Source organism: Nuphar pumila, chromosome 16 (genome assembly GCF_984573655.1).
Source record: "Nuphar pumila chromosome 16, dmNupPumi1.hap1.1, whole genome shotgun sequence".
Classification (NCBI taxonomy): Eukaryota; Viridiplantae; Streptophyta; class Magnoliopsida; order Nymphaeales; family Nymphaeaceae; genus Nuphar; species Nuphar pumila.
The window spans coordinates 64,863,678-64,878,390 of record NC_143264.1 but is presented as its reverse complement, the minus strand read 5'-3'; the positions used below and the strand labels follow the sequence as shown (position 1 = coordinate 64,878,390).

The 14,713-nt window shown below is 36.4% G+C and overlaps 1 protein-coding gene across 1 annotated transcript; it reads left to right on the top strand.

Moving 5' to 3' along the window:
- The first annotated feature begins 1,580 nt into the window (after positions 1–1,580).
- On the top strand, positions 1,581–5,639 carry LOC149813380 (CDT1-like protein a, chloroplastic). The gene is made up of 7 exons (XM_089991116.1): positions 1,581–1,921; positions 2,077–2,196; positions 2,289–2,523; positions 3,018–3,824; positions 4,153–4,354; positions 4,677–4,767; positions 5,556–5,639. Exons 1-7 carry the CDS (start codon positions 1,581–1,583, stop codon positions 5,623–5,625), a joined length of 1,866 nt encoding a protein of 621 aa, XP_089847242.1. The 3' UTR covers positions 5,626–5,639.
- The last annotated feature ends 9,074 nt before the right edge of the window (positions 5,640–14,713 follow it).

Sequence of the window (14,713 nt, the reverse complement as noted above, 5' to 3'; positions counted from 1 at the left end):
TGAAATGATGTCCTCCAGTTCTTATGGTAGATGATGCATTCCTAAAAGAAAAATAATGAGTGTATTATTATCGGCCTATAGTATTTATCCTTATGGTTAGATATTTCTGGTAGTATTTGCAATTATAGATAAGAAGTAAATAATTCATGAGCATGATTTTTGAAGCTTGTGAAAGAAAAATTTGCACACTTCAACTATGAAGAAAGAGAGGAGAGTTGATAGTTATCTTAGATAGGCACACATGGTTAAAGTATGGTGTTTCCTACACATGGCCTAAATGTTATGTCGGATATTACATGAAGCACTAGACGAAGAACTTTGCTAAGAAATTTAGTTCACCATTCAGTGTACTTTGGTGAAGCGTAGCTCAAGCAGCCACGAAACGACAATGCAATTATTTTATTAAAAAAATTGTAAGACTTAGTTGTTTATAATTATATTGTCATCAACGTAAAACTAAAATATTGGGCTAACAGTCACTTTTCAACGAAAAAATAAGGTTTTTTAACATCTAATATAGCAAAGAGCTTTAATTCATGAATTTGCCATATACGTGACAAGCCCTTAAATCTTTTTTTTGAAAGACTTTGTCTTGTGTTGATGAAACTTTTTCAAAAAAAAAATAATATCAAGTAAAATGCCAGGCATTGTAGTGCTTGAAGTAAAAGAAAAGGTACAAGCAATGAAAAGAAATACACAACAACTATGCATGCAAGTAGTGCATTGCCATTGACATAAATACAAAGCACGTGATCGATCTCACGGTTACAATGTTAATCTTGAGAAGCAGTTATGCTCTTATAAAGAGTGGCAAGCCAATGATATTTTATGTGAACATGGTCTCGCATGCATTTTGCATGAGGACAAGTTACTTGAGGATTTCTGCAATAAGTTTTTCACAAACTGTATATCATACATATTCATTCTTTTCACACTTATATGTTGACATACTTATGGTTTGATTGTCTTTATCATAATGATAATATTAAAAGCCTTGAAAAATAAATGAGTTTATAATGGTTGACATATTCAAATAGTAATGGAAAAGAAAAAAACTCGTATTGTTTATGAATTTGATGCATATCTAAATTGAATTTGGATATATAAACTTAAACTTTGCTTTTAATGTCTTAAAATGAGCATATATTATTTCATTGTAATCGTGTGAGAAAAGTCTGAGCTAAATTATGGTTTGCACGTGAGTAATTATTTGTATAAGATGATAAATAAATCATAAATCATGCTCTTAGGGTTTGCTTTCTTGATCTAATCATGTATGTTCATGTCAAATTCTAACATAGATTAGAGTATGCTATATCGGATCTCATTAGTATATCATTCAAATATGGATTCAGATCTACTATCATCTGGCCCATGCATCTCTAAAAGTGGGTCGGGATCCCGAGGCCTCAAGAAGATAGGGCATTTTCGTCATTCATCACATGGAGGGAAGCCCCTGGCCCCACCCATCTCCCGCCAAAATCTTCATTACCAACGATCGGAGATCTCCATCTCTTTCCTTCTCCCGAAACCCTAATCTCTCTCTCTCTCTTTCTCTCTCTCTGTGGCTGGCTGGTGCAATGGAGCTTCGTGCTCAGAAAAGCTCGGACGGATTGGAAAAGCTCGACGAAGGAGCGGGCGCAGCTGGGCAATTGCCATTCAGATCCAAGAAGAAGCTCTCCTACCCAGAAACAGGCCTTGACTCTTCTTGCGAGAAATGCGAGCCCTCCGATCCCTCCTTTGGCTTACAGACCCCTCAGAAATCTGCGGCGCAGAGCGCGAGCGGGAGATACTGGCGATCTGTGGATGAGGTGAAAGGGTCAACCGCGGAAATGCGCACGATGAACAAATGTTCAAACACCAAACGCAAATCCTCTGCAAAGGTCGCAAAGAGTAAACCGACGGCGAAGCTCCCTCCAAAGTAATTATTTTCTAGGGGTTGTATTAATATTTTCGGTAAATAAATGCAATCTATTTGTGAAAAAGTGGAACTTTGATTCTTATATGCTCACAAACCCTGGTCAATTAGATTATTGGTGTTGGTCTGAAATTGGTTTTACTTGTTCTGATATTCAGACACGAGAGCTTGTGTGATCGATTTGATTCATTGGTCAGTTCGATAAGAATGCTTCGGCTGAAAGGCTATGCTTCCACTTTCGCTAATATTTGTTCTTCTGTCCAAGTTCTGACTGATAAGTGAGTTTAATGGGATCCCTTTCCTTCCTGTGTGAATTGTTTTATGTTTAAGATTTTTTGTTGTATATTGACATTTAATTTACTGATTTTAGGGGATTCTCTCATAGCCATCTCGCACAGTTGAAATTTGTAATGCCAGAGGTGATCGGTATTAGGACCACCCTTCTGCAAGATGAGAAGACTTGCTGCATGAAGCCAGAGCTTCTGGTTACATTGAGACCAGAGGCACTAAAGGATTGTAAACTGAAGGTGAATGGAGACGGCTACTTAGCTTTGAGCAAGGTGCTCCGGTCTCGGTTGTTGGCGCTTGTAAAATCGATGCAAGAGGTATCCTTTACTCTTGGTGATACTTGTTTCGGCGAAAAGCTTTCAAAAATGTGTAACCCTATGATAAAGTGAATCATGTTCTACCATTTGGAACCATGGATTTTTTTCCTTTCTCTGATGGCTTAACTTTTCGTTTGCTGTGAAATTTGAGTTGCATATGAATGGAGCTTTCATGAATTCAGAAATATTTTGGAAAAAATTAAGATTTTGTTTGTTTGGACTGATATAACCTAATTTAGAAAGATTGCTTAGACATAAACAGAAGAAAATGTTGAAATGCCACCAGAGTTTTTACCTATTGACTAAACATCTTTAGAAACTCCTGGCTATTTGTTGAATCTTCATTTGCTACTTGAAATTATGAATTTCCATAGGAGAAATTGCTGTGAGAATCTCTTTTCCAATTGCTTTTATTTCCAATTATTCAAGTTGATAGCCTATTGATTCTTACCCCTAGATTCTGGTCACTAACATTTTCTTTTTCTGCATTTAAGGATGCTGAAATTCCGGAGGCAGCTTTGCCGGAGCCATTCAATAAAAAATCACAACCAACATGTGTCGATGCAATATTGCCAGAAACAGAGCTTAACATGCATCTTGATAATGGAAAAAACTGTCTTCCCTCAAGGTCTGATGATGGATCAACAATTGAAACTACTGAACAACCACCACTTGGTAGTTTCTTGAGCAGCTTCCACAGGCGGTTCTCCCAGAAAACTCCTATTCCAGAATCTGATAAAACCCAACTGTTGTCTCTTCCCGCACCATACAAATTCAATGTTGATGATGCCCCTAGACCCATCTCTTCAGCTTCCATTGTGACTTCCAGCACTGAAGGCTCACCCAACAAACATGTAAAGACATCTACTACTTTGAGACCCTTTAGTGGTAGAAGATTGTCAACATTTGCCACTTCGATGGATTCAACACCATCAAAAGCCACTGTGCTCTGTGAGGACCTTCAGTCAACTCCACTTGCTCCTTCAAAGGCAGATCCAAAGGTCAAAAGCTATCCACATTGTCCAACAAAAGAAATGGATGGATCTGAGACTGTTACATTAGAATCTGACTCCACTCCAGCAAGATTGATGTCTAGCACACCAGATCTGTTCACTCCTAAGAGAGCTAGATTGACTCCAGAAAGTGATTTCACACCACATGCCAAAGCACAAAGGCGTATAATTAAGCCAAAGGCACTGAATTTCCTTTCCCCTATAAACTCAGATGAGAAAGAAATTGGAACAAGATCATCTATGGTTGAAGATGTTGTTAGATCTCTTCCTCCAACACTTCTAAAATTGGTATGGTTTGGCTATCTTTATGTTTACACTACGAGCAGGCTGTCACATGGGTGTGGGGTACGGCACTTTCAAAAAACTTGGGTGCGGGGGTGTGGCAAAAATATAAAAAATTATATATATATATATATATAAGTCCAAAAGTTGGATATAAATGACCCTGGGTGCATTGACTGCACCAGGGTCAGGTTGACCGCATCGGGTGCGGGTGCGACGCAGGTGCGGCACCTAGTTGGAGAGTCCCTGTGACATAGCGAGCAGGCATTACATGATCATTTTTTTTGTTTTGTCTTTTTTATCCTGAAAGTTTTGGTCCATGTATTTTTGACAGTTGGAAGAAAATGAAAGAAAAGTAAGGGAGGAAAAGGAGGCAGGGGTTCCTGAAGCAATGGCACATCAGAGGATGACCAATTGTCTCCTTAAGCTGTTTGATATGATTTACCTCATATCTCAGTCTGTTAAATGCTCTGTTATCACAAAACAGGAGCTTGTGTACAAGATAATTGCAAATCATCTTGACATAGTTGACAGAAGTATGTAGTTTAACTTCCATAACAGTGCTTTCTTTCCACATTCTAGCATTTTTTGCCTGAACTTATCTTCGATATACTGCTGCTTTATATTTGTTTGCTTCTTAGTCGCACTGAAGCCACTGTATTTAATGAAAAACAGAATAATGGATTTTGTAGTGTCCAAGTCCAAAGTGGTTTCCTTGGTTCAAATAAATAGATAAACAATGTGCCCTTCATGTGGGCCCATTGATTCAGATTGAATTGCCTGAATCGGGACTCTGTTCATCAGTTCTATTTGCTCCTAATGCTGCTAGAAAAAAAATAATCGGGTGCTTTGTTGCAGGGGAAATTGAAGAACAGTTGAAGATATTGCAAGAGCTGATCCCAGATTGGATTTCTGCGGAGGAGGCATCAAGTGGTGATTTCATATTCTGGTGAGAATCCTATTGCATGCTATCAATTCTATTACATTGTTTTTTGGTTCAAAACTTCAGATTTTTGGCTTTACTTGTTTAGCTGCAATAATAGAATTGTTTCAAGTGAAGATAACTCATAACTGAGAGATGATTCAGTAACTATTTTAACTTGTACACAAGCTTCTTGAAAAAGGTGTTCGATTTTTCATGAAACATGGCACTTGGAATTGGTGTCTGATATGTATGGTCATGCAGTTTTGTCCAAAAGATAATTGCTTGTTCTTTTATCTCTTGTATTGTCAACTCTTCATTTGCATTAATACATTGTGTTGGTGTAACTTTGTATGATCAACCAGCTGCTTCATCTCCTATCATTTGCATATTGTTCACTGAACCAGAATGAGTGGTCAGGTTGCGTGTGTGGCGTATATGGTTATAGTTTTCTAGATTTGCAATGCCTAGGTATGACATAAATAAAGCAATTTTGAAATTGAAATGGTGAAAATATATTTTCTCTTTTCAATTAATTTTTCCTGCTTTTTTTTTGAAGCTTCGTACTTTGATAGTAGAGACTGTTGGGATCTTCACGCTGATCAGTGAGATTCCATTCAAGATGCAAAAATCCATCCGTTTCCATAGATACTCTTCTTTTTTTTTCTTCACAATTTTCACTTTCACTGGAAAAATGTCCCAAAGGCTTATTTTATGTAAAATTACATCTATTCTGATTTTGCTGGTTTTATTATATGAGAGCTACTTCAGCTGTTGAACCAGTCTTTGATATATCATCTGTTCTGCATCTTCAGCATTAGTAAGGTCTCAGATCCTGAATCTCTGCGGGCTAGGCTGGCGGAAGCTGGGAGAATGGATACTTGATCAAGACATCAATCTATGTGGCCTCTGTAATGAAATTGCTGCTCTTGCATGCGAAGGCGAATGGACCCGCTCTCCTTTTTTCTATAGTATTGTTTCCTGATACCTTCTATTGAGGCAAATGATAAGTTTGTGCCTCGATGTGTATCATTTTCCCGCTTAATCTGAATATGAATATCAGTGTCCAAACTTTTTCACTTGGAAATGTAACCATATCGGGGTTCCATGTAAGAAAATGATTGGTTTAGCAGAAGGTTGTAGTCCTTGTGAATCATTTGATGCTAGGTCTTTGGATCAAAGATGGAAGAATCACAAGGGTTGTTGGTTTCAGCATGAGTTACATAGTCGCATATGCGTGCACAGATTGATGAATGTCTTGATAATTAACTTCCAAAACAGAGGGGCATTGTTTCATATAAAACATCCGTTTAATCTTTGGTGACATCATTTTGACGGCCGTGTACTTTGGTTATCACTCTCTGGAACTAGCTTGTATGAATGTATGGTCCCCTTTAATCATTTTGTCTATTCTGGTTCATTTTAACAAGGTCCAATCAGCCCTATAAGGTTGCTCAAAATGAAAGTTTGCTTCTATTCTAACAAAAGATTCTCTTTTATGCAGAAAAGACCCATATCAATAAACCTAGCAAGGGGGCGGGCCCATTAAGTTACCTGGTTCTCCGCAGGGTTCCTCATAAAGAAAAATTCTAAAAAATGATCTATTATCTGCTAATAAGGGTTTTTTTCATAGGTTCCATAGGGACCATGTTTTCACTGCATGATTATAGATCAGCAAAGGAAGCAGTCGCATTCTACCAGCAGATAGTTGTATTTTGGAGAAAGAAAAAAAGGATTGGAATATCAAGCTCGGGCATCATGTTTGCCTTCTGGGTAACCAAGGTCAGAATTAGAGTCATGCAGCAGTGAATAACTCTTATTGATGTTAAAACATCCATACCCTATTCCAGAAGAAGAGAAGCTTAGTGAACATTGAATTTGAAATCACGGAGAAATCTGCATGTCTAAAATATTTGGATTAATGGCCTAACGCTGTTGCAGCATATCATCAGAAAAGTAGGTATGAGAAGCGATTCATGAAACGTGAAAGGGGGAAGTGAATGTTTAAGAAATATCTTAATACGTTAAGCAATTAGGAAGCATACGTGGAAGCAAATAAGAAGCCAGTGAAAGTGGCAAAAAAAGACAAACCTTGTGTATTTACTTGAAAGCAACGCTTAAACTTTGGGAGCCTTGAATCGAAGGTGTGTTAGGATTTCCCCAATAATTTCATGCTCTCTGCTGTCTGGGAGCAATGGTGCTGGTAGGGATGCAAATGGGTCGGATCAAAGATGGAGGTTTTGCAATTTTTGGCTGTTTTAGATCCGAACCTTTTGCATCCCCAGGTGCTGCAACAAAACACTGCATTGGGGATGGAGTTGGCAGCTCAACACTGGCAACTTCACCTCTCAACACCACACTTCAGCAAAACATCATTTTGGCAACAAATGGAAATGGTGTATCCATTCAATGCAGCGTTCCTAAACAGGACCTTAAGCCTTCTACCAAAAGCACTCATCATAAGTCTACACATTCTCTCTCTCTCTCTCTCTCTCTCTCTCTCTCTCTCTCTCTCTCTCTCTCTCTCTCTCTGTGTGTGTGTGTGTGTGTGTGTTATCCATAGCCCTACAAGCTTGTGGCTTCCCTGCCAGGTCCATCTGTGTGTGTTTTGAACCTTTCGTACTGATTTTGTTTTGGTAAGTTAATACGATAAACAAGGACAAGGACAAATGGCATAAAACATAGAGGAGTTGGACTTGTGGCTAATGTTTGAACCAAAGAAATTAAATTAGGTCCAACTAGAATAGGTTGATGTAAAATAGATTTTCAATATAGGTTGTTCAATTGAACACAGTCTGCTGAGTTGGAACAAGTTGGGACCTTTCTTTCCTAGGCCCAATTGTCTCTTATGTGTCCAACTTGAATCTTACAGCCAAATGTCCATCCTATATAATCACATTTAATAATTTGAAAGATCAACAATAAAAGAAACAATATTTCCATCAGGTGGTGCCAATTGTGGTTTTAGTGGTGTTGTTGCTGTGGATGTCAAATGTATAGGTCAAATATACCCAAATCCATTTTGCTGAATTATGTAAGGCCCCCACAATCCCTTATTATTATATGTATATGAGAAAAATGATTCGCTGTGAGAACAAGTTAAAACTTAAAAGAGGGTCTTCTTCCTCCAACGTCCTTTCTACTTTAATTTTAATAGTGACCCCTTTTTTAATCAAATGGTACTCTTGCTTGGTGGCTTGACTTTAGGGGTGGCAATCGTGTCGGGTTGGCGGGTCAGCATACCTCAACCCGAACCTGACCCGCCCGTTTATTAAACGGGTCGGCTGTGGCAAACACGAACCCGATCCGTTTAATAAAGGGGTAACCCAACACGACCCACCAACCCATTGGGTCGGGTAAACGGGTTCTCAGGTTCGTGGGTCAGGTTGGCGGGTTGGCGGGTCAGGTTGGCGGGTTGACCCACCTGCCTAACCCGTTTATTAAACGGGTTGGCATACCCCGAACCCGACCTGTTTAATAAACGGGTTACGCGGGTCGACCCATTTATTAAACGGGTTGGCTTAAGCCCAACCCGAACCCGCCTAAGAGGCGGGTTGGCAGATCGTGTCAGGTTTTGCCACCCCTACTTGACTTGTATACTATTCTCCGCCACCTTAAACTACACATCACACAAATGGCTAGGGCCAGTAAATGAGCCGGACAAGTCAAGAGTGAGCTGTTTGCGCTAGGCTTTTTAAAGGAAAATCCCTGCTCAGGCTTGGCTCTTGAGCTTGTCAGGCGCTTAGCTCTATGAGCCAATCACAAGCTGGCAATTTTTTTAAATTTTGGATATATATATATATATATATATATATAGCCTAATCGAACTGAGCTGAGCTGAGCCAACCTAAGCTTCTCTTGTTTATATTCAGCTAAGTAGGGATGGCAGTGGATCGGAGCAGGTGCGGGGGACAAGGTCTGCATCCCTGCCCCGTCTCAAAATAGTGACGTCCATCCCTGTGACGGGGGACTTTGGACCTCCACCCCTGCCCTGTCTCAAATTAACAGTTTTTGTCTCCATCCTCCCCTCCGGCTTGTCCCTTCCCTACCGTTGTATTCGTTAAAAGGAGAAGGAGAGGCCGAGCCGCTGAGAGGGTTGACCGCGGCGACTGAAAGAAGGAGATGAAGAAGCCGAAAGAGACGTTTTACGCTTTAGGGTTAGAAATTTAGTATTAAGAATATATATAGGAGTTATATGTAATTTTATTAAACAACTAAAGGTATTTTAGTTATTTTACTAACGGAAGCCGAGCAGGGTGGGAAAAAATGTAAGTTCATCTCTGCACGGGTTTTTTATTTTCACCTCCATCCTCGGTTCATTCCCCGTTTCATATCCTCCATCCCCACTCTAAACGGGGCGGGTTCGGACGAAACCCCACTTCCCACTGATTCACTGCCATCCCTACAGCTAAGATATCTAAGCAAGCTTGCTCATAGCTCCACCTGCCGAGCCTAGTTCCTGAGCTGAGCCAAGTTGAACCACACAACGAGCTGCTTAACTAGTTTCTCAACCCTACAAACTACGGTGGTCCGAAATCCTTACAAATGACAATAAAAAAAATCCCAATCCAATTAAGAACTGAACACTATTATGCTACTCTAGGTGCAGGTTTCAAATGCAAAATGAATATGGGAGATAATGGGTTCCTGATCTGCTATGGTGGATCTTAGTCCCAAATTAGCTAATCCAAGGATGGTACTATTAGATTCGATTATGCGTTAAATTTAAAAGTGGATTTGATAACTGCCACCTCTTAGAAATGGCAGTTGCCAAATATAGGAATTGGTATCTGTCACTTTTCTGAATGCATAAGCTCCTTCCAACTGCCAGTTCCCAAACAGAGCCTTAGTGCATCCGTTGACCTTTAAGGCTACCCCAATCCCCAAAACCCCTCAGCTTCCAACCAAGATGGGATTTCTTTTGTGGGCAAAATGAATACATTCTAATGTAAGAAGTGCAAACATGGGATCTGTTATGCAAGACAGTAAGAAAATAGATCTCGGTTAATGAGGTTTTCATGGGACTTGAAGTCACACCTCTCGCTATGTGACTTCAATTCTTAGAAAGTTTTCCTCACCAACCATTTGTAACTATATTCTCTTTCTTTTTCTCACACAAAACGTAACTATATTAGATATGAAAAATACCAATTTTAACTTAATCAGATGGATTTGAAATTTAGTTCTAATAGTGGACCGTATAAAAAATCATATATATATATATATATATATATATATATATATATATATATATAGAGAGAGAGAGAGAGAGAGAGAAGGGAGTAGCAGCTTACGGCCTTAAGTGCCTATGTGTTCGACATGGTCAATTTGCTAGGAAATGATACCTGGATCATGTTTTTTGATAAAAATATGAGTTTTAAAGTCTTGAATATTTATGATATTTACAAAAATTTAACACAGGCGGTTTTTAAACTTTATAAAAATCTACCTGCACATCAGAATTAAATGATACAAGAGTCCATTCCTATAAAATCAAACATATAAAACACATGTACAGTCGGATTCAAGAAAAGCATGGAAAAAATCCTTCAAAAGCCCTGTAGGCAGTGGTAAGCACAGATCAGTCTAGGCAGCTATTCTCTATTCTCTCTCTATATATATGGATAAATATTAGCTATTAATGATGGGTAAGGAACTAATGACTAGAAGCCACTATTTTTTTCAAAAAAAATCAATTTTTTGTAGATCAAATGTTACCGATGTGTACATAGGTTGTTCAGTAGAAAACTTGTTTGGAATAATGTGATTATGACAAGTAATTAGGTTTTTAAAGGGGTAAAAAATCAACGGTCCACAATGTGCCAAAATTTCATAACTCAAAAAATCACTTTTTTACATCAGGAAACTACGATCTAGGGCTTGATCCTTAGCAAACAAACCATGTTGAACGCATCTATGTGTTAGATTGAGTTGATACAACTTGCACCTATGATTTCTAGCTCATTAGTTTCTTACATTCATTAGTAGCAAATATTTTTCCTATATATATATATATATATATATTATGATCACATCAGCACCACATATGACACATTCTCTAAATAACATTCAAAAATTTCAAGTAGAATTTTGCCACTTCCAAACGTGGCATAAATTTAATCAGGTTTCTAAGGAAAGGTTTAAAAAGGAAGAGGTAAATTTAAGGTAACCTTGATAAGTCGTTTCGCTGGATTAGCTTCTTTAAACCATAGTCATAACTCACAAATATCGGCCATCTTCTAAAAACTAACATAATCACAAAAAAACACACAATAATTTCAAAATATCACTTATTTTGAAATATTTTGTTATCAACACAATATATATGTTTTATATATTCAATGTTATTTTTTGTAACACCGAATTTTATTTATTTTAACTTTTAAAATTCAAGCAAAATTCAAGTTAAGTTCATGTTAAAATCAAGTTAAATGTAGGCAAGATTCAAGAGTTTAAGTTGAATTAGGATTGTTATGAATCGTAGAGCTCGTAAGAGATTCGATTTTGTGATTTTGAACATAGGTTGAATCATAAAATGTGTTTTCCAAATTGGACCAACCTCTATTTTGTTTTTTTTCACTTGGATTGAATACAGAAAAGAATTTTTCAAAATTAATCAGACTATATTTTAAACCCAACCCAGAGTTCTAATAGGATGCCACAGTGGCATATGGGGCCTAGAGGGTCACACCCAGCCAGTGGAGCACCATGTGTCAATGTGAGGCCCATAGGAAGCATGGAGGTGCCCAAGGGTATAATGGTTATTTTTATCCTCTCTACGCCAAGTGGCAATTTTAGAATGCATAGAGATCCTCTAGGTGGATCCCAGGTCATTTGTTATTTTTTAAAAATAGTAGATTCTGGATAAGTGATATGTGGATCCAAACATTAGTATTTGGATCCAATATAGATTTGAATTAATTAATGGATTTTAAATATAATGGATATAGATCTAAACCAGATTAATTGGATCCAATGTGGGTTTGGATTAGATTTTGAGTCTGGACTCTTAATTAATGAGTTTGAATCAGACTTGATTTGGTCATTTGATCCAATCTTTAATAGATTGGACCCATAAGGTGGGACGCTTCGAACAACATCATTACTGTTTCGGCAAAAAGTTCGGTTGATTGGTATCTCACCTATTAAATTAGAGCTGACTTTGACAGTTTTCATTTTAAGGGCATCGAAATCGACTATCTACGCGCCCGATTTGATGTTGATTTAAGTGGTTTATCATCAATCGAAATTCATGCCTAATTATAAGTTGAAAATCAACATTTTTTAGCATTTACTGAATTTTCTTGTTGATCTGTATGCATACGATTAAATCTAAGATCATCACGATGATTTACGTTTTGAGGGCTATCAAATCGATGATTTAAACGTCGAATTCTATTGAGTCTTTGGGTTGGTAGGCCTCTAGTAAAGTTACTTTGACACTGGAGCCTATGTCAGGGTTTGAAGTCTCCACCTTTCTTCTCTAGCTTAATTAATTTTGAAATCTAATGAGCTAGGATTCATAATTTATTTTCTTGTTTTATTAATAATAGAGACTAATAGATATTAACCTCTTATATTAGAGATATAATTCTTGCTTATGCTCATCTATAAATAGAGGTCCTCATGAGGATGATTAACAAGATTAGTTCTCTCTCTTTCTCATTATCATTAAAATTCTCTAATCTCTCTTTATCATCTTCTTCCTTCTTCTTCTATTTTGGTATTTTTTCAACAGCCATTAAAGTCGCTTCAAGGTGCTAAGATGAGAGACGAATGTGTTAGCACATTTATAAACTCGATTAAGGTAGAATTCATCTTACTCATAGTTATAGATCGAATGCAAGCATATAGATCATGCGCCTTGCGATTCTACGGGCAGATCCATGATGGATCAGACTTGAAACAAGTTAGAAAAGTGTTTTAAAATTATTTTTAAATCAATATCATGGTTTAAAACAAATTTAAAAATATATTTTCAGTAAAACTATACTCGAACGACCAAACCGAAAAATTGAGTAGTGTAAAATAATTAGTTTCAGATTCCTACATGATTTAAGATTGACATGTCATTGTTTCAAGCATGATCGAATGAATATTTATTTTCTCTCATGTGTTTACAAATCACGTTTTTGTACATTTGTTTCATGTGTTCTATAATGATTTAGCATACTAGCAACTTAAACTATATATTGTGTGCATAAATAATGAGTTATATTAATAGTTTAGCATCTGATACATGTTTTGTGATCATGTGATACTTTTATGAGCTTACGTGATGCATATGTATTGTGTATATGGCCGATGCATGATTAAATTTTAATATTACATGTTGATGCTTGTGTTTTTCTTATATTTAACATATTTCATATTATGATGCACATGTTATGATTTTCCTAACTGATTCGTTTCAGTATAATAATTATAGATTTTAAACTGAATCACTTCTGATCAAATCCTTTTACAGAGACCTTATATACATTTGGGAAGTATCTTAAAAAATATTAGACCCTAGTGGTGGTACATAATTGAGGGTTATGGCTGATGCAATACAAGACACAAATTCTATTATGTGTGTAGAGCAAATTTTGGTAGTTGATTTTGTAAAAAATCCAATAAATTAATGGTTTGATGTTTATGGTTGAATTTTGTATATGTTATGATTATTATATTGGTGAATCTAAGAAAAATAATAGAAAATTTTGATTCTTTACTTTATAATCTTAGAGTCTCACACAAGTCATGTAAAATTTAAGATTCTGCAGAAAATCTGAATTTGAATATGTCTTAGATATGGTCCGGTTCAAAAAATTTAGAAAATTCATATGATAAATTTTTTTAGTGAAATTAGATGATTTTGAAAGCTAACACGTGTATCTATAGCCAAAAAATTTGAGAGCTTGAGATCCCTCCCGGATTAGGTGGTGATTGCTTCTTTGTTAAGCAAATTTTGTTAAGTTCTCACATAACTGAAAAATAGTTTTTGCTCCGTGGATTTTTACGGGCAAACGAATTTGGTTTTCTTTGAGTTATTATTTGGATATGAGAGCTAACACCCTCTTGTATGACTAAATTTTTTTTAGGATTTAAATATGCTCAGTATGATGATCTAACAGACCCGTGAACAATATAAAAAAATTTGATGTATGTAGTCCTTGGTTTGGAACATGTAATGTCGTATGAACTTGCCTTGTTTTAAATTTTATACTTTCTTATGATATAGAATGTTGATCATGTATTTTCTATTCTAATATGTGGTTTTTCATGCTCATATTGTATGCAAGCATTTTGATGATTTATACGTGATGATATATGAGACTGCATGTTGGCATATGAGTTTTGAGCATGATAGGTGGGTCATGTAGTGTGCATGGGCATACATGTGATATTTTTTATTATTCATAGCTCATGCTATGTTAAAATGAGTCTCATGCATCATGTAGACTAATATGTGGCATGTGATGTGTTATAAGTCATGTAAGAAAGTTTTATATTAACTCTGGTATATTTATAATTCTAATGATTGCATAGTTTTTATGAGCCTTTGTGTATGTTTACAAACTTTCGCTAATACATATATGAATTACGTATGTATGATTTGAATGGTGATTGTAAAAAATATATATGCTTAAGGTTTAGATATTTTATATTATGAAATACACACGTTTTGAATTATAAGATATAATTGATTCAATGAATCAAATACGCATGCTTCAAGGTTCAATTTATGAATATACGAATTTTAAATAATATGAAATGTGATGTTATGTGTGACTATGTTATGATGTTAATGCATATGATAATGTGCTTCTATGTGATGTTAAAATGTCATTGATCTAAGATTATGAATGCTTACAATAAAAGTTTAAGCTTAATGATAAAGTTATTGGGTCAGAGAACCCTATTGATATGCTAACATGTGATTACATGTTGAATTCTCTTGTGATTGTAACCTATGATGTGATGTATGTTG